The sequence below is a fragment of the Pleurodeles waltl genome, chromosome 7 (genome assembly GCF_031143425.1).
Source record: "Pleurodeles waltl isolate 20211129_DDA chromosome 7, aPleWal1.hap1.20221129, whole genome shotgun sequence".
NCBI classification, from domain to species: Eukaryota; Metazoa; Chordata; class Amphibia; order Caudata; family Salamandridae; genus Pleurodeles; species Pleurodeles waltl.
Genome location: NC_090446.1, coordinates 580,507,979 through 580,528,670, shown reverse-complemented (window position 1 = coordinate 580,528,670; position 20,692 = coordinate 580,507,979). Strand labels below are relative to the sequence as shown.

Genomic DNA, 20,692 nt, shown 5'->3' with positions numbered 1-20,692 from the left:
GATCTTATCTTCTAAAAGTCATGAATTCCTTGCTAAGGTTTTGCAACTTAGAACCCACAAGTTCACACAGCCGATATCAAGCCCAGAAAGTTCTTCACCCTCCCCATACCCCCCCTTTGGCACAAAGACAGATCAGGGCTACACCCTTCTTGGCACACAAGCATAGTTAACCATCCTGAAACCTCACAGAGGTGCAGCAGCCATGCCATAATTCCTTCGGTTCATGTCCACACGTGCAGCATACTGGAATGAATCAGTAATGAACTGGTTAAATACCAGATTGAAGACAATTCTTCATGGAAAGTACGCAGATCAATGCAGCAGCTACCCATTTGAAAGGAGAAGAACTACAGTGGACTATGACAGTTTCCTACCAGGTAGTCCCTAGATTCAGCTGGGCTATTAATCAAATAAAATGCTGGTTATGGTTACCTTCCATTATGCATCAAGAAATTAAAGATCAGGTGAAATCATGTTCATCCAAACAAAAATGTATCTGCAGAAATACAATGTGTTACAATTGCTGTTACCAAAAACAAAGGAGCCATGGCACACTGTATCTATAAAATTTATTACTGACCTTACAGTACCTCAAAAACAGACTTCTGTTTTGGTGCTAATAGATACATTTTCTGGGATTACTCACTGGGTTACTTCTATGGCTATTTCATAATCATTTGCTTTAATATCAACACAGGTATGTCTCAAAGAACTACTTCGCATTACTGTGATCCCATATGTTATAGTGAGTTATCAAGAAACAGTTTACATGCTGTTTGTAGAGCGCTCTAGGTAATTTGACTTAGATATTTAACCAGTTCTTCATCCGTGGTCAGATGGGTAACCAGAAGAAACCCACAGGACTTTAGAACATGGTCTCCAAAGTGCTACCAGTGCTTATCAGTATAGCGCTTATGAAGTCCACTTTGTACCATATATCAAAAGAACCCACATGACATTTTTTATAAGTTTCTAGTTTCAAGCTTCTCATTCTTGAGGACTGCCTAGGACTGGTTGTCAGACTTGTATTGAACTAGTCAACATGTACCATCTGAAAAAAGCAAACATTTTTAGATTGTCAATGCTAATTTTATAAAAAGGATACATTTGTTGAAAAGACGGCTACTAAGGCTTATAAAGTAGAAAATAGTAAATGAGAACTAAAAATCTATTGCTGCATACACATTGCAGCCCCAAAGTGCAGGTCCTTTTCTTAATGGAAAAGTAATTAATCATATCTTAATGTTGCACAAGATACTTTGTCAAAGACCTATTCATATCACGACAGATGAGTTGAACTGAAAGTGGGAAGCAAAAGGCTGCCAAATGAGGCAGTTATAAATATATATACTGCTGCAAATGCAAGGTAGGTGCCACTCATGAAACTTAAAGAAGACTTGTAAATGTTTCCAGGCTACATCATGAACTCACCATCACCTAAAGAATGATGGTTGATCTGTGTTGAAAGTGGATGGCCTAGCTTCCTACATTTGCCATGTGTGGTGGATTTCATGTGGTAGTTAAACTGATGCTTTCTTGTCTTGTTTGTGTTTTGTCAGGAGCTGGGTACTTGGTTTAGATGGTCTGGCGTCTCCCTAGACAACCAATGTTTTCAGAAACTAATTTTCTTAAACTCTCCTTTTCCAAAAACCACAGAGAAGTATATGTTAAAAGCCAAGTGTCAGTCAACAGAATGTAACAGAGAAATTGCAGTAATGTAACTCTGGTAAAGCTTTACAGGCAATGTTTCGAGAATACATTTTAATTTCCAGTATATAGATTAGTTAAGGTTAAGTTAGGAATCCTTTTTTTTTTAACGTAGCGTGTTCCTATAGGAATTCAGGCCACAACCACAGAGGGAAGCTTGTTAAATTAATCTCTTTTGAGATTTCCATCTGTGTGTTAAAAAAAGATCAACTTTAGGGGTCCCACACATGCTCCTGCGATTCCTCAATTCTACATAGCAGTGGTGCTTTTTTCCCCACTCCACAGAGGATTCTTGGATCTCCCCACTATGGGTGGTAGGATGGTTAACTGCCTGGAGAGAACACATAAATGAACACAAAAGGAATAGGAGGTGGGACTTAGGTCTGACCTTCAACCTCTCTTGCTCTCCTAAAAGATCCCTTCACTCTTTATTTCTATATAATTTGAATTCTTGTCAGGACCAGAAGCTCAGATTATGGTTTGCTTCCTTTACTGAACTTTTGCAGCATTAAACGAAAACGTATTAAACACAAAACTTCATTTCCCATGATCATCATTACATTCCACCAATCACCACCTACACATCCCCTCAAATATAATCAGCAGCATTTTGAGTGGTTCTTTCTTTGCGGTCAGCAGTCAAGTGCTGTTCATTTTGAGCCCATATTATGCTTTTTGTGACACTGTCATCTTTTGCTGTTATATCATTGTATTGTAGCGATTTTCACTTGAGTCCCGACAGGGAATAACACCCAGAACTCCGCCTGGGCCCCCGGCTTGTGCACATGTGCGGACACGCTTGCTTTCATTATCTGTGCTATGTGGATTTTCTTTTGCAGATCCCCCTCTATTTTTATCTGTGGCAGTCTAGTCTTGGTGGAGCAGGAGCTTGGGGATTGACTGCGCTCAATTAGACATCTCTGATGGGCCTAGTCCTATTTCTATTACCATTTTTCCCATTGGATGCTCAAAAGTGCAGCAGCTCTGAAACTCTTCAGAGGTCCAGGCTTCGGCTAAAACGAGCCATACTGATCTGATATATATATATATAGAGAGAGAGAGAGAGAGAGAGATCGTATCCGTTAGCCAAACATTTCTGGGAAGTCCATGATGGTAACTGCAGCTCTTTGACTTTCTATATGATAAAAACTATTGCTGTCAATCCCAGAGGTGGGAATAGGACAGCAGAGCTAAGACAAATGGAATCTAATATGATTTTGTTATTGGGTGCTGAAAGTCCATGGGGACACAATTTAGATGCTGAACTTTATGTTCATTTGTGAGATTTTCAATTAAATTTAGTTGGATTTATGTGCAATGGATTCTCTGCAGAGATTGTTTGGCATAGACACTGTAAATGAAATTCTACAATTTGACCGGGAGTTTTTTAACCTGATTATTGAATATAGTTTGTTTTTTAATTGCTTTTTTTGCACACCTATATTAGCACTTTGTACATCATTAGCATTGTACTTTAATTAGCACTTTATGGCGATTGTCAGTTGGCCTGGGCTTTGCCTAAATATCTGCATAAAATTAGTTTTTATTCCATATACAGGGACCACTTGATGGATCAACATGATTAATATTAGAATATGATGTTCTTTATTACTATTAGATGAACATTTAGCATGGATACAGTTTTATCTGGAAATATTGATTCTCAATGATTATACATTTAATATATGAATTGGATATTATTGTGGAGATTAACTTTTGATAATTGGGGAATGTTTATATATGCACTATTTATCAGGATATTGACATTAATTAATGTATATATAAATATCCCATATGTATGTGTTGAAAATATTTATAATATTTATTTGAGAATATATTTTTCCTATTTATGAGAAGTATTTATGTTGAAACTAATAATCTCTATAGTAGGGGGAATTACTGTATCATGGTAGACATATATGATCACTAAAATAGGATCCTGACTGGGTTATATGGATGTTATCTAGCAATTGGGACCGATGACAACAACGTTACAATATGGCTGCCAAGTTTTCAAACAGTGTATTGATGTTGCTGAAATCAAAGAAGGACTATAGTATTCAAATAAGTATGTGCAAAAATGTCAGCCAATGTCCAGTTGAAGGCGTTTGCCGAAACGAGTCGACATTTGGCCGGGACAGCATGTGTGTGTGTCTTTTTGGCATTTTTTTGGCATTTCCCACCATTTGAGCTTCACACTTTCACATTTGCTTTTCTATATATATTTTTCAATAAAAGAGTCGACGAAATTTATACAAATTATTTTGGATTTTTTTCTCGTTATGTACTACCAACGATCTCTTGGATATTGTGCAGCCATTCGGTGAAGGAAAAACGTCTCACCGTTATTTGAAATATATATATATATATATGTATGTGTGTGTGTAGCATGATTTGTTTATTAGTAGTGTGTATTGCCCTTTGGCCAATATTTACCCTCCGACGCCCTTGTGTCATATATATATATATATATATATATATATATATATATATATATATATATATATATATATATATATATATATATATATATATATATATAATTTCTTGTTGACCCTTCTTTGGGGCTGCTTCCTCTTGTTACCCTAAAGAGTTGGCAACCTATATTGTCAAAATGTCTGAATCTCACCCTTTGACCTGGATTGGTATCAGGAATACCATGAGGATAACCCTGACAACTACTTTGAAGATAACTTGGTTGAGGCACTGGAAAACTCAGTCCAGCTGTTAGTGGACACCGATTCAGATTTTTCCTGGTCAGACTCCTTACAGGAATCACTAGTTTACGGCAAAGGAAAGCGGAAACGCAGTTCGCATATGGCTGGTTCATCTCCTACAACTTTCACATCAGTCCTTTCATTTGAACCCGGATGAGATTGTTCATCCACGCTTGTTGGAATGGGCCCCAATAGTAGAGGAGGTAGATTATGTGCAGACACGTCTGCGCAAAGGGTATGAAAGGGAGGTATGCAATCACCTTAGGGTGGAAAGTCCTAGGCCTGCTATGGCAGGCAAAGTTGCTAAGATGACACTGTTGATCCCAGTATGTTGCCGTTTATGCACAGATTTTACAGAGACCCAAAAAAAGGTCCGGACAGATTGTGGAAAGTGTGCCAAGACAAGCTTTTGGATTTGTCAGGAATACTGACTAAAAATATTAGAACTGGCTTACCAGACTAAGAACTCTGGCTCCCTGATAGATCCAGACAAGCTCGCAGCATGGGTGCAGTGGGCTGTGTGCCAACTAAGTAACGCCAACTGTGGCATGGTAACATAAAGCATTCTCATGAGAATCGACCTCAAACTTGCAGAACTGGCTGAGAGTAGCTCAGTGTATTCCCTTTAGTGATCCTTTTGTATGAGATCTGGGGAAGTTTGCTAAGCCATTCACAGCCTTAGAAGGCTCAACTTTCTTTGAAAAAAGTGTTTCAGTTTGACCTGTTTGGATGGGTTGGCAGATCGCCAGGGCTTTCCTCATTGCAAAGTCCTCAGAAAGGATTCCAATATTGCTGACATGGCTCCTGACAGGATGGATCTAGGGGCAGCAACTTTTTCCCAACGAGGTACAGAGGAGGACAGAACATGGTGGATACAGAGGCAGCTACAGAGGTGCTCAAAGAGCAGTACAGGAGCCTGCTTTACAAGTTCAAATTATACCTTTGTTTCATTTAATTTTAGGAGGCAGAATATGTTTCTTCACTCACAATTGCCAAGTGATAGCTGTGGATGCATGGGTACTGAAAAAAGTCCTGGGCTTCAATTCACACTCTTTTGGATAAAGAAGCTCTATGTTCTGGCTCAATTAATCAAACATGAGGTGGTATTAGTTATGGTGACACAGCCACTGGTTCAAATTCTGAGTGTTTCTAAGTTGTAGGGGGACCCGTGTGTCTTCTGTACCCGATGGTTCGAGTGGGGGGCTGCTCAAGCTCATGGCTTGAAAAGTTTGAATCGCTGGCAAATGCCTGGACTTTCAGAGCAAGTTTCTTTCTTCATACAGCAGGCATAGTCTGCCGGTACACCTAAAAGATATTTTTCACTTGGGGTAGATGGCTATGTTGGAGTAACGCAAGCAGTGTGGGTTCCCCAGCAACAGATTTAGCGATGGTGCTAATTTTGTTTGTTGAAACTTGCACCCAGTGGTTTGGCATATAGGTCATTCAATTTTAGTTCCACAATTTCAGCAGTACCTCTTCCTGTGGATGGTAAGACCTTTGGCAAACATCCTCTGGTCAGTAAACTCATGAAAGCGATTAGGTTTTCCAGTCCTCCACGATTGAGATGTTCCCAGTGGTGAGATGTGAGCAGTTTTTTACTATTTCTGGAATAATGGTAAAAGAGGGTTGGATGTGCAAGCCCTGGATCTTAGCAGGTTTTTCTCCTGATGGAGTACTGTTTCATATTTCTAAACATATGAAAAGTAATATTGCCTGTGCTCCCAAACAATCACAAATTGTGTGTGGTGGGTTGCCTTAAAAATATGAAGCTGTCACTTGATAGTTATGATAGGATTCTAGAGGGCAGTTACTGATTGCCTTCAAAAGTCTTTTAAACTGGTTTCGGCAGTCACAATAACCAGATAGTTGTGGTGGCTGTTAGCTGAGGCAGATGATGTATGTGTTTGGGGCACACTCAGTGTGATAGCATCAAAGGCCTATGCTCAGAGGTCTTGACTGGAGGATATTATGATGGCCGCTGACTTGCCTTCAGAATCTATGTTAAAACTCTTTATTCTAAACAGACTGTTGATCTGGCCTCTGTTGTTGGGGAACAGCTTCATACAAGCATAATCTGAGCCTCCGGGTCCTAATAGAATAAAAAATGTTCTCGCTATTGCATCAAGCATTTTCAACTCAATCAAGGACACAGAAACAATAATTATCCATTGCTTGAAATAACAGATTGTCATGGGGGGTTATTGTGGAATGAGCGTGTTTGCTTCTGTATTGTGTGGTTTTCCTGCCTACGGCAATAAAATTGTTTTGTTTCCATTGTATGTTGTATAAAACTGTAAATTCATCACTGTTCTGGAAGCATGGCTTAAGCAATGTATCTTTTCTTTAGGAGGAGATTAGAAATAGAAGTGAGCTGGGCCCCATCAAGGTTTACTGAGGATTGAGGTCTATGTGTAAGCCCAGTGTGGCAGTCCCGTTGGATGAGCTTATGACCAAGTACAGTTGATTTGATGGCTGAAAAGTCATCACTCAGAGAAGCTGTTCCTGCGTTGCTGCAAGCGGTTGATCTGTTATTGGGACTGAGCTGTTCACAAAGGAAGAGGGATTCAAAATGGTGGCGATCTTATTTGATGAATATGTAGGCTGTGATTTGTGGAATGTAATGAAGTTTTGTGCTTACTAAGTTTTGATTGGCTGCTCTAAAAGTTCTCTTAAAGAACACAAGCATAATCCTTGCATTCATGCCCTTAATAGCATTAAACATTCTTGACACAACAGCTATAATTTATTTTATTCCCTGCTTACTACAGCTTGATTCCTAAATATTTGTAAGGTTTTCATTTTTCTAAACTAGACTTTACTTTTGAATTGGGTGGAAGGAAGCTTGCTTATTGTTTCTTTACTGAGTTTATTTGTGGTGCTTACTCAGAGGAGCCTCCCACTGGCTTCCATAAGAGGTGCTTTAATCCCCAGCTGCTACTATAGAGCAATCAATGATCCATTTTGCTTTCCACATTTCCCCTCCCTCTTTGAGCACAGTGAGGAAGCTTGTTTTAGAGACATCACTTTCTGCTTGAGAAGCCCTGATCAGCCCTATTCCTTACTTAAGGGTGGCATACCATACAACCTAATTATTCACATCTAAGCACCAAAAGCTGCAGAGATACCCTCACTCCACATACTTGGGAAATAAAAGGTTGGGCTACCTGCCAGGGAAATGGGTTAGAGAAAGAACAAAGGACACAGCCATATTGACGCTTTAAACTTTAAAACCACTGATAAAATGTAAAACCTTTGTAGCGAGGCGTGTTCATGCCTACATTTGATGATATAGTGATAACAGGCCTTAAACACACCCACGAACAAAACAAAATTCAGGTGGGTGCTCTAGCCCAATATACTCGGATAGACTGTTGTCTGTGGTGGGATTTGACTCAGACTGTTCTTGCTGCCAGAGACCAGGAGTGAGCGCTGGTTGAGCTCACATTACTGGAGCTTTGATAGGCTACTACAACCACAGCCCACTCTTTACTCTGTGCACTGAATATTGACGAGTCAGGGGGATAGGATTATGCCCTTCATCTTTGTGTTTATAAGAAAGCTCTCAGTGTTGGTTGCAAATCCAGGTCTGTGATCAGTTGGATACAGAGATAAGTTGAATAAAATGGCACACACTATCCCCCATCTCCAACCCAGGAATGCATGTGATGCAACTATCTATACATTAAGCTGAGGCCTGCAGGGAAGCCTTCTTCATCATACAGTGCTATTAAGCACCCAGATGAAAAAGGGAGGTGAAGAGATAGGTTGGAGTGTATGTTCCAGTGCACTGTGGCTATCCAAGGAGCAGAATGTTTCCTATTGGTCACAAGGACTGATATGGCAAGCTCTCTTCCAAAAACTGCGGAGGACCAGTGCTGCATGTGAGCTACTATGTTAATGACACATCCTATCGAAAGAACTCTTACAAAACCCTGCACACTACAACCAACTGAAACTAAAGCTACAGTTGCAGCTGCAGTGTCATCTAAGATATTCTAGGCGCAATTTAATGTACATGGTGTCTATGACCTCTTTTTGTAATCTTGAAAATCTTAGCATTTTCCTATTTGGTCTTTGCAAATCTAAATCTAAATCGATTTATAGAGTGCAACATATCATCATGGGGGGTATCCACGCGCTATGAGTTGTGTCTGCTAGTGGTTGAGTTAGTCCATAAAGAGCCAGGTCTTGTGCTACCTCCTGAATTCGGCAAGGGTGTGTGTGGTTCGTAGGTAGGTAGGTAAGTGGGTAGTTTGTTCCAGTTCTTGGTTGCGATGCAGGAGAAACCACATCCCCCGCTTCGTGAATGCTGGATTCTGGGGATGAGGGCGAGGTTGATTGATCGGAGCTCTCTAGTGGGCTGGTGGAAGGAGAGTCTGTGGTTAACGAGGTTGGGCCCTATGTTGTGGAGTGCTTTGAACGCCATGGTGAGGACCTTGAACTTGCATCTCTTGTGTACAGGCAGCCAGTGTAGTTTCCTGAGGGGGGGGGGGGGGGTAATGTGGGTTCTTCTGGGCAGGTCCAGTACAAGTCTTGCTGATGCATTCTGAGTGGTCTGGAGTCCGTGGAGGAGTTGTGCGGGGAGATCGAGGTATAGGGCATTTCCGTAGTCCAGCCTGCTAGTGATGGTGGCCTGTGAGACTGTTTTTCTGGATTCAGCGGGGATCCAATTGAAAATCCTGCAAAGCATGCAGAGTTGGTGGAAGCAGGATGCTGCAATGGAGTTTACTTGTTCCCTGAACGTGAGCTTGTTGTCTACGATAAAACCTAGATTTTGAGTGTGTTCAAATGCGGTCAGGGGTACTCCTAGAGCGGTGGTCCACCATGAGTCATTCCAGGGGGAGGGGTTGTTCTCAAAATGGATTACTTCTGTTTTTAGCTTGAGGCAGTTGTTTCTCATCTAGTCAGCTGGTGGCACATGGCCTTGCTGAAGTTTTCTGTGGATGAGGTGTGGTCTCCGGGTGGGGGTGTCTTTCAGGGAGAGGACGAATTATCACTCTTTTTTAATACACAAGGTCAGTAGCTCTTGATTTTGTTCTGTGAGGCGATTCGATTAACCCAATTAGTGTCATTCTGAGAAATGAGGGTGCGTTATTGTTGACAAATCCAAGGCCTGGTGATGGACCTGGGCCACCTGCTACAAGTAGGAGGTCATCTTTTAGAATGCTGGAGTGACAGCATTCCATGAGCCGGGGTCTGCATCTCAAACTAGTATCCCAACAAATCCCAGACTTTTCCTATTGTGCCAATGAATAACCCTAGTGACCAACAATGTATTTTTCATTCTATTGTTACATAGGTTTGAGTTCAGCCTGAAAAGCTTCAACTTTCATTGTGCTGAGCAACAGAGTGGACTAAACTGGCAGGGACTCTTGGCTTAGAAAGAAAGATTCTGAACCAAGAGCATGGATGGGTAGAGAGAAACCACCACACTCAAGATTTCTGGTTCCCATATCAGTCACTTTTGCAAGTTCTGGTTTGAAGGAGCTGGGTTTCTGTCCTGCTTTCAGACGCTTGGCTCTTGTAACAGTGAGTCTCTGGTCTCTAACTGGCCCTCTCATCACTTGGCTGGTCCCATTATGAGTTGTGTGTTCAGGTGTTAATCTGATTTCTTGGCTAATAGATGCCAATCTGTTCTCCATTCATCAAAGTCCAGAAGGTGTCGATCCGTCACCCACCCCGCTGCAATCAGTCCTGTGAAAGAGGAGAGGGAGGAACGAACAAGATATGGAAGAAAAAGGAAGAGAGAAGGAAAGGAAGAGTGAGTGAATGTTATAACACACACCATCATGCCTAATATAATGCTGCTGGATCCTGTAGGGCGACAGAGCTCTGTACAACAAAAGGTCTTTCAAATGACAGGAAGATTCTTCACAACATTGGCAGGACATATGGATATACAGGATGAGGACAATAATAAACCAATTTGAGGTGAGTAGCAGCACAATAAAAGAGCATGCATCTAACGTATTATTAATGAACAGCAACAGAAAAAAGCAGTAACTGAAAATATTTGAAGTCAACATCAGTACATCAGTAAGGTGCATGAAGGATCTGTGTATTTGGTCATCAGTTGTCCAATATTATGGCTTGTTAAGGATAAACATTGCAATGGCCAGCAGTAGCTGTACCGATAAGAAAGAGGACAGAGGAGCAAGTGATGCAGATATGGACGGTACAGAAGGCCGATAGAGGTCCTCTTCAGGCTTGTTTTACACATGATAAAATGCATATAGTGGAATTGCAACTAAAGATTTTCAGCAACAAGACGTCGTAGGGTATCAGTAGAATAACTAGGACAACAATATTTCAGGGGTGGTTCATAAGAAGATACTTTAGCGTGGGTTTGAAAATATGAACTGAATGGGCAGATATTAACTGTATGGGAAAGAAATTCAATATCAGAGGCCATTCCCTGATAAGAAACATTTTATGATGAACATTTTTTTTCAATGAAGTGTTTGTAGAAGGAACATGAACTTACTTTTGACGCTCCTGCTTTTTATGGATAGTTCCAGTTTGCATGCGAGTTAGAGGTGGAGTTCGTCTGTACGTCTTTATATGTAAAACTGGTTGTCTTATAAATGGAACACATTTCACTGTTACCCATTCAAAATTGGAGTGATTCTGTGAACTTTCCAGTTAGTGTGATCAACCTGGCTGAGGAGTAGAGGATAGATTTGATAGGGGTTAGGCCAGACTTGTAACCCTACAGCACTATACAATAAATGTGCAACCATTTGACACAATTGGTTAATGTCCTCTATTGGATATTCTTTGAGCAAGTTTACGATTCCTTGGTTGCCCTTGCTAGGCCATAAAATGTGCTCAAAGATGTTGTGTTCATTGGTATTAAAAGCTGTCCATAGGCCCAAAAGTATCAGCGAGTAATGGCTGCTCTTTTCAAATATTTTTAGGGACCCATGTGCAGTCTTTAGCATGGTCGTTTCTGTGTTAAGGCTAGACTGGTGGGGAACCAGTAACTCGTTTTAAGAAGTAAGCTTATTCATTTGGGTTGCAACAAATTTCTCTATAATGTAAGTCAATAACGGTAGCTGTTAATGGGTCTGTAGTTGTCAAGTGAATTGAGCCCAGTTGTTAACAGAGGACACGGGGGCTTATTTTTAGTACTTCGGAAACTGTGTCCTGTGCACGAGTGACCTTTATGATTTTCGGACACCTAGACATGAGGGTATCAGTAGTTTTGGTGGAAAGGTATGGGACATCGAGTAAGGATTGGTTATTCTCAACTCTGTTTTGGGAATGCTACCTTTAACGTCTCTGACAGGGGTTATGACCTACGAGGTTTATGACCTACCCTTTTCTATATCTGTAGGAGAGGGATACTTACAGAATATCCAGTAAGAGGGACTGGTCCAACTAGACAACACAGATGAGATTATGCATCATGATGTAGCCAGGTTTGGACATCAAGGCCAGGATGGCACTTTTGGTGTGGGTAGGAAAGTTGCAGTGTTGGGTTAGGTACCTTTCATCAGGAAACAATGAGTTGACAGATATGTGTGAATGCTGTAGTATTCCAAATAAGATTAACCCCTCAGAGAAATATGTTCTTACCAGAAGAGATTAAGTTTAGTTGTCAATATAGTCCACAAAAGTCTCCCAGAAACATGTAATGTCTTCTGGGAGGAGGGCAATACACGATGAGTAGTCTAATCTTCGGGGTGGGATATTAACATGTCAACAGTAACAGTATTGAGTCTTGGTGGAGTGTATCTACCAGACTGTAAGCTAAGGATTCGGATGAACTAACGGTTACCCCTGCACCAGTTCCTTCAATTCTCTATGAGTGCAGTGACTTGTAATTTGTGGATAAGGGTGCAAAGCATGTTTTTTTAAATACAAATAATTCACAGCTGTTGTCCAAAGTTAAGTACGAAAGATGTCGGAGATCACATGCCTACAATTTATGATGATTCGCTGATGGGTAGTGAGTCGTCAGTAGATGCGGTAGACTGTTGGAGTAGAGGTTCAGATTATTACTGCATTTCAATTTAGGATTCAGTGTGCGAGTTTGGTGATGGTACAACTGAAGAAAGAAGAGGAGTTTTAAAGTCTGAGGGGGCATTATCAGTAAAGCTTTCCAGAGATGTGTATTAAAATAGAGATTCAGTGCCTTGAGAGAGAAAGGGAAAGGTGATATGAGGTAAACTAGTATGTGTGTTACTCTTGGGTAAGACTCATCATAGGAAGGGAGATCCATTGATGTGATCAAACAGTGACTGTCATTAGTGCATGAAATAAAGGCAGTAAAAGACATGCTCTTCAAGCCAGAGATAGTGGTCTGCAAGTACAGTATAGAGTCATTCAATAAGTTGTCTTTCATACTTAGCTTTTAGTTCAAGTCCACAGGTATACAATGCCAAGGTCAACAAGAAAGTCATGGTCGTTTAAGTCAAAGAAAGATGAGGAGGGGGACGGATCCACATGGATGCTGCAGTAGTTAGCTGTACTCAATGGGTGATACCATGGATAGTTAAAACTGCAAGACCCTCAATGGGCTGTTTACCAGATATCTTGAAGCTAACATTGGAAGCGTGGGATTTGGCCATGAGAAACCAGAAATTAACCATCTTCCCCTACCCATTTACACCACTTATATCTAACCTAGATTTTTCACCAGGATCTGTGAAGGGTGAATTTGAGAAATGGGCAGAGAGAGGTTGCCCAAAAAGGGCAAACTCTAAACAGTAATATAAACTGCAAGAAACTGACTGTCTCCATTATTTCCGATTGAGGCACTGGACTCTTCACCCCTGGACAAAAGAGGCTGCAACTAGATCCTTGATGACATTGGGAAAATGTTTTATAACCTACTCTGGCCCCGGGGGCTTATCTCTAACAATAATGATGATCTGGGTACTGCCCCTGAGTGGCCATTTATGAGAAAGTGGCAGGGCTATTCGAACTGACACCTCCATAGACCAATAGCAGATGCTTTGAGCTGACATTCCCTCCCTCTCTAGAAGTGTGCAAAATAGGGAATTGATGTATAAAATCAGGATGTGGTGGCATTTTACACCCTTAAAGTGAAACAGATGTATGCTAAAACCAATGGCCTATGCTAGAGGGGATGTAGTCAGTTGGGAGACATGTTGCATGACTGGTGGACATGCCCAAAACTAACCCTCTTTTGGAAGGAAATTCTCAGTCATATCAAGGGAGTGCTGGGGTGCCTTCTATAACTAAATCCAGCAACCATCACGCTCATCCTCAGATCAACACAGATCATGCATCTGCACAAGGCAGAAAGCAGACTGAAGACCGAAAACTAATGTTACTTTGGTGGTGAACCAATTGATTGCACTCAAATGGAAATCACCAATCCAATCATCCCTATATCGCAAGAATGGGCTAGCCAACTTTGGGTGTTGCTGAACATGGAAAAAATAACTGAGAAACTCAACTAAATGGGCATTAAATATGACAGCATGTGGCATCCATTGGTAGATTATCTGAAAGATAAGAACTTTCTATATGGCTGTCCCAAAACCCTAAGGTTTCACTGGCATGCAGATTAGATTACAGGGCTGGATATTGGGATTTTACTAGCCAATCAAGTGTAAGATGTTGCAGAAATTGTTCCATCAAGGGAAGTACAGTTAGTGAAGGGATTAGGTTTGTGCTTCAACTTGAGGGAGTGAGAGAGAGGGGAGGGAGTGGGATATGCACGGCCTATACATGTTATAGTAATGAAAGTGTGTATCTGTTAATTATTGCCCTGTGTATCAACATGTGGGTTCTTGTTGTCTTCTTGAAATTAAATGAAATTTAATTGATTGGGAAAAATTGAAGATGATGAGGGTGAACGGAGGCTCAATATTTGCTCTGCAATTGCACCAGTAGCCTCATTGCTGATGCTAGAAGCAGGGTGTAGGAGCCATAGGCCAGTGCAGCTGAGAAAACTACTGGCCCACAGGGCTGTAATCTCTGAATGCCTGCTTCTCTTGCCAATGATGTGTTGATATGAAGCATCTTACTCATTGTCCTTCAGACACCTAAAGATGATGAAAATGTGTAAGTTTATATAATTGGGCTGGAAAATTATCTTCCTTTTGTTAAATATATTGAAGTGAAGGTCACAAGCGTGGCTGTCAAATGTGTTGGTTAATCATGTCTTTCCAAATATAATGGCGAAGTAACTCATTACATTGAAAAAGTTTCAAAATGAGTGTCAGAGGCATATACGTTTTAATAGGCCAGTCTGTAATGCTATCAAACTTGTTAGCTATCAGGCATTCATGGTTTGAGGCAAAGGGAGTATGATTGTTTTACTTGTGGTCAAAAGGCAGGTGGGCATACATTCTCAACTATACTCTCTTTGTATATGTACTAGCCAACACACATGAAAAGGGGGAAGCCGGGGGGGGAGGGGGGGGGTCTACCAGAGATGCAAGTGAGTCTGACCCCAGAAGAAAAGATTAGAGTAGTATAAGGCTAGTAGAGTGGCTAAACACAGGAGCATGAGTGAGGAGATTCGCCTTCTGAGTGGGTATCTTACCTGAACATGAAATTACCTTAAAGAAAAGAAGAAGCTTCTCACACCCTGCTTGTCACATTATTTCAACAAGTACTTGTTGTTCTCCCAAAGTATCTACTGCTGATCTGTGCATGCTCAATGCAGAACCTAGTGCTGTGTGTCCACTACCGATACGAGACCGCACACCTGCTGAACCAAGTTTTTTCAGTACTAAACACAGTGCACTCAGTACTGATTGCAATATACCCTCTACTAGACTAAGTGTGCCTGAAGATGATTCTAGTGTGCACAGCATTGAGAGGGAGAGGAATAAATGAAAAAAGCAACCAAGTATGCCAGATGGGAATTTGGTATTAGGAGGACATGGCTTGGCCAGCCAAGATGGTGGACATGAATCTCTGATGCTCCGCTTGCTGTCCCGCACATCAGGCGCAATCTGGGCCTGGGTCTCTGCCAGAGGTCTGCCGGGGGTTCCCCACCTACGCTCCTATTATGACACGTCCCCGAAGTGACTTTGAAGGAGCCGGACCCACACACCGACACTGATCCCCACCTCGCTCGGCCCGAAGAGTGCTAGTGCTCAGGCCATATGAGCGAGCCCACCTTGCTGAGCAGAACAGAAATCGTGACATCTGCGGGGCTGGAGGGCCTCGGATGAACTGCAGAGAAGGTCTCCTTCTCAACAGGGTCTGCACCCGGTTGCCTGCATCCTGCTGAGGCCTTCGCGGGCCTCCGTAGGGTGCAGCCTCTCCTCCCTCAGTCCCCAACGCCTCAGCCTGATACACATATGGAGACACAGCATTGAGGCGGTAACCAGCTGAAACAGCCTACAGAGCTGCAGTCTGTTGCCCCTGCACTCTCCCCCTTACCTCGACGCAAAGTTCGGTGCATGGGGGAGATCCTGCAGTGGTAGCGGATGCCTGCCTTGGGAACCCGGCTGGGACCTTGTGGGGTGCATTGACTGCCTCTCCTGAACTGCACCGTGACCCGGGGTATTTCCTCACAGGGAGACTTCAGATGAGTTGGGGCGTCAGAAACTATACTGCAGCCCAGTGCGGCATCCTGAGTCCTCCCCCATTGCCCCTTGTCTCTCTATTCAGTGCGTGTGGGGGGGGGGGGGGGGGGGGGTCTTTGACCCATGAGAATTTGGGGTCTCTGAGTGAGGTGTGGCCTCTCTGTTCAGCAGTGACCTGCGCAACAGCCTATTGGAAGACCCTGGATTTTGTCCACTCCCCCTTGCATTGGCACTCTAATCTGTGCATGGGAGGGGGCCAACCTGTGTTGATGTCTCCTGCTGCATGATCACTCCTTGTGCAACACCAGACCCATCTACAGTGACCTCTCCCTGCAGTACACTGCAGCCGTGGGGGACCAACACCTAATGCCTCCTTTGCTTGATCCTGGGGCCCTGGGCTGATCACGCCACCTGCCCCACCCTCCTTTTGCTTATTATTCAGAGCCTACTAGATTCTCCCAGACTGTGGCAGGGTGCCCATTATCCCCCCCATGTATCAGTGCCACATCTGCATGTGGGGGTCCCATTTTGTGGCATGACTCAGGCGCATTATACCTGGGCTGCTTCCACACACCCCATTTATTATGAAAGGTGGGACAGCCGCCAGGCCTGCACAACCCGCTTTGGGATACAGAGGACTTTGCAGCGGTCCCCACCCTGTTGCCCCAACATACGGCAACCAACACCTACCAGACACCCTACTGGCTGACATCCCTGCAACCTTTCTCCCCCACATCGGCACTCTAATCGGTGCGTGTGGGAGGAGAGAGACCTAGTGGATCGCCTAAGCTCACCCCTGTGCCCTGCCTGGGGCCCAACGAGTTAGATGTGCACCTGACTGTATCACCTCCCTCCACCACCACCACCACCATCCCCACTAAAACTGGAGTCGGCTCCTTGTGCGAGGGCGCCTCGGAGAGTTGTCATCCTTCTCCTGATCTCCGGGCCCCCTAACGGTTCGACTGGACTACCCCTCGAAACACCCCTCCTCATCCACACAGGAAAGGGTTAGCGAGAATCCCCTCTGGGAGCCTCATGCATACACAGAAAAGGTGCAACCCTCATCTTCCATCATGGGCAGACTCTGATCCGCCATCCCAGGTCCCTCTTTGACAGGTGCGGCCCGGCCCCTCTGTCAACTATCACTGAAACGCTACAGGCAAAACCTACCCTTGAGTTGCCTACCTCCGACAAGCTCGACCAAGTGTTAGCTGCCATTGAACATTCTTGTGTCTCCATGTAGACAGGACTCGGTACCTTGGCCACCGAATTCAGCTTTCTCCGCAACGATCATCGCAAACTCTCCGACAAGATCAAGGAAGGCAAAAGGAACATAAACAGCCAGCAGCCCCTTATGGAGGAGAAAAGAAGTGCTATTTGGGATCTACAGGAGCAAGTACGCGACCTGGAGGAACACGCAGCTAGCACTGAAGGCCGTTCCCGAAGGAGCAACGTCAGGGTGCTGGGACTGTCTGAGGAAATTGAGGGCCAGGACACTATTGCTCACCTGGAGAATTGGTTCAGGTCATTCACCTGCAGTTCTGAACTCATCCCCTTCTCCCCTTCTTAATGCTGGAAAGAGCACACAAGGTACCACCCATCGGCCCACCACCCTCCCTGTTGAGCCATGCCCAATGCTGGCCAAATTGCTCCATTTCAGAGACCAGGATGCCATCCTCCGCACAGCTTGCTGCGCCGGCCCTCTTAAAATCAAGGGCAAAGTGGTCATGTTGTCCCCTGACTACACTTGTGTAGTTCAACAGCAACGAGCCTCATTTCTAGAGGTCAAGCAGCACGTCTGACAACACAGAGTCCAGAACTCACTTCTGTTCCCACCGCACCTCAAGATTATGTATGAAGGCACCTCACACTTTTTCACTGATCTCAAGGAAGCCTGGGACTGGGTTGACCAGCACTACGGAATTACCTGTATGCACTGTCCTACCCAAACTTCAACAGCTACTAAACTCCGTCAGAAGCAGTGGAATAAATCTCAATGCCTCCCAGCATCACAGTCCCCCCACCCCCCATGACACGACTAGAATTAGAGCAAATTATAGAAAACAAGCAGCAGGCCCTAGAGGCAGCTTCTGCAATGAACTCCGATACTGTTGATCTGAACAAAGGCAAAAGCCCTCACATTTGTACCACAGACTACACCCTTCCCTCAGACAGCTTGCAGCATGACTCAATGACCCGTCTGAGGGTGACCCCACAGACTGAGGACATGCTTATATAAAGCAGACACGCCTGTTGTTGCCCGAAGAACTGTTGCCCATTGGGGATTACTGCTTGGTCACCGATAGAGTTATGCTCCGTCATTGTATAATTCCCCTGATTTCTACTGCCCCTCAAAACCCCCTCAGCTTTCTCAAGGGATTGTCATCCCCCCTCTGACACCTTCTGGGGGGCTTACTCCCATGTGCACTTCGCATGAAACCCCCTGGCACACCCAATACATCACATTTGTTTGCCATCTTGTCTTCCTCTCCAGGAAGCGGCAGCAGGAGATCTCCCACCTCACCCCCTGGCAACTCTTGGTGCGAGACTCACCCTGACCCTTCCTTACATAAACGTGGGCCCACACATGAGGTTTACCAACTAGAAGCTTAGTCACCCTCTACTATGCATTAGGTATGTAGACATAGATAATTTGTTTGGGCGTACTGCCGGTTGCAGTAGGCTCCCCCTGTTTAATTCCCAGTACCATCCCAGTGAATCTTTATTCCCAACCACTCCCCAGGGATCAGCACACCACGGCAGAGCAAGAGCATGCAACCCCTATGCCATGGACAGGTGTTAATAGTGGGATGCTGCACCACGCAACAGGCTCCTCTCCCCCGGCCTGCCTTGACACCACACGTCATGCATCCTACAAACACTGACTTCTGCCTCCTTATACTGAATGTACGCAGTATGCATACAGCCCGCAAGCGATACGCAGTCTATTCTTACATAAAACTTCAGCATGCCCTGATAGTTCTATTGCAGGAGGCACACACTACCAAGGAAGAACTCAAACGCTGGAGAGGCACACTACTTGTCACTATATACTCAGTATATGCACGAGGTGTCCTAGTTTCGGTTCGGCTGGGCACTCTCAAGTGTTAGGCTCCATTACAGATGCTATGTACTTCTGGACGGTTGCCTAGAGGGCAGACCCCTACTCCTTGGTGGCATATATGCCCCGAATGCTGATCAGGGACCCTTCTGGGATGTCCTATCTGCAGTGCTAGCTCACAAGACCACATTCCCTTCGATTCTTGGTGGAGACTATAACTGTGTTTTAGATCTTGTCGTTGATAGATCCTACCCCCCCCCCCCCACCCCCCCCCACCCCAACATACACAAGCAGTGCACCTCCGGAACTGGGTGCACACTGGTCCCTACTAGATGCATGGCAATCTAGCAATCTCACTGCTAAACTGTACTCCTTTTATTTGGCACCTCAAAAATTACACGTAGGCCTCGATCGCTTCCTTTGCTCAGTCTCCTTAGTCCCTCAGATATGCCACACCAATTATTTGGGCCGCATTGTCGCTGACCATGACATGCACTTCATTGATCTATGATGGACGATCCCCAGACTGCTGACCTCAGTTTGGCGCCTCCAGAGTGACTGCTTGGAAGACCCTGGCTTTCACAATGAGCAGGCCATCCGTGTTTGTCTCTATTTCAACGAAAATCATAACACAGCATCCACTGGAATGCTCAAGTGGCATGCCTTTAAGGAAATACTCAGGGTCAACTGTATTCAGCAGATAGTTGGAGTTCTGTGAATGCTCGATAGAGAGATTGTGACAGCTGAGCCAATTGGCCAAACTGGTGAAGGCGGCGGACCGCGACCCTGCATTTCTCACAGTTAGCAGAAGCCAAAACATCCTAAACTCAGCTATTGGAACGTCTTTGTCCTTTCAACTTATCTGCTCATTTGGCGAAAGTTCACAGAGAAGGTGACAAATCCAGACGTTAGACTACTTGATACCGCAAGATCGCACACTTGCCCCTATCACTGAGATTATATTACCCAATAACGTAACAATCCACGTGCAGGAGGAGATACTACAGGCCTCCTATAACTACTACTCAACTAACTATTGTGCCCGCGCTAGCCCATCCGAGGAGCATTCACTTAGCTTCCTCAATGTAACTGCGATGTCTACGATTCCCATTGCTACCAACCAAGCCATAGAAGCCAAAATAACCCCAGAAGACATAGCTTAAGCAATCAATGAACTCCCTCATAACAAGGCACCTGGGCTGAACGGCCTAGCACCTTCTCAGCACTTCTGGCCCCTTGCCTGGCGGTGATGTATGAGGCTACTCTGACAGCAGGGGAACTCCCGCTTTCCACATGAGAGTCCCTCTTGGTCTCCGTGTGCAAACCAACCAGAGACCCACACAATTATCGTCATACCGCCTAAGAGCAATCTTGAGCGCAGATGATAAAATACTGGGGAAAATCCTTGTCCTGATTGTTATGCCTTAGTTCTCCCGGAATTTGTTCATATGGACCAAAACGGGTTTGCCCCTGGACGTAACACGTTCCAAAATATCGGTCACCTTTTCCATGCCCAAAATCATGCCCACAAGCTGCTTGCCTAATATTGGTCCTGGAGAAGGCATTTGATATGCTGTTGTGGTCCTATCTCTTCCTCATGCTGGCTCGTATGGGGGTGGGCCCTAGATTGTTAGCCTCTACCAAACTACTTTACACCAAGTCGACCTCCAGTGTGTGGCTGGGCTGCTTGG

The 20,692-nt window shown here is 44.1% G+C and overlaps 1 protein-coding gene across 2 annotated transcripts in view; it reads right to left on the bottom strand.

Annotated features, from left to right (window-relative positions):
- Positions 1-552: 552 nt before the first annotated feature.
- Positions 553-20,692, bottom strand: part of RUSF1 (RUS family member 1) — a 140,288-nt gene continuing 120,148 nt past the window's right edge. For both annotated transcript variants that reach the window (XM_069244398.1, XM_069244399.1), the window contains exon 15: positions 553-10,118. In XM_069244398.1, the coding sequence (XP_069100499.1) occupies positions 10,024-10,118 (95 nt within the window). In that variant the 3' untranslated portion in view covers positions 553-10,023. The remainder of the gene's footprint in view (positions 10,119-20,692) is intronic.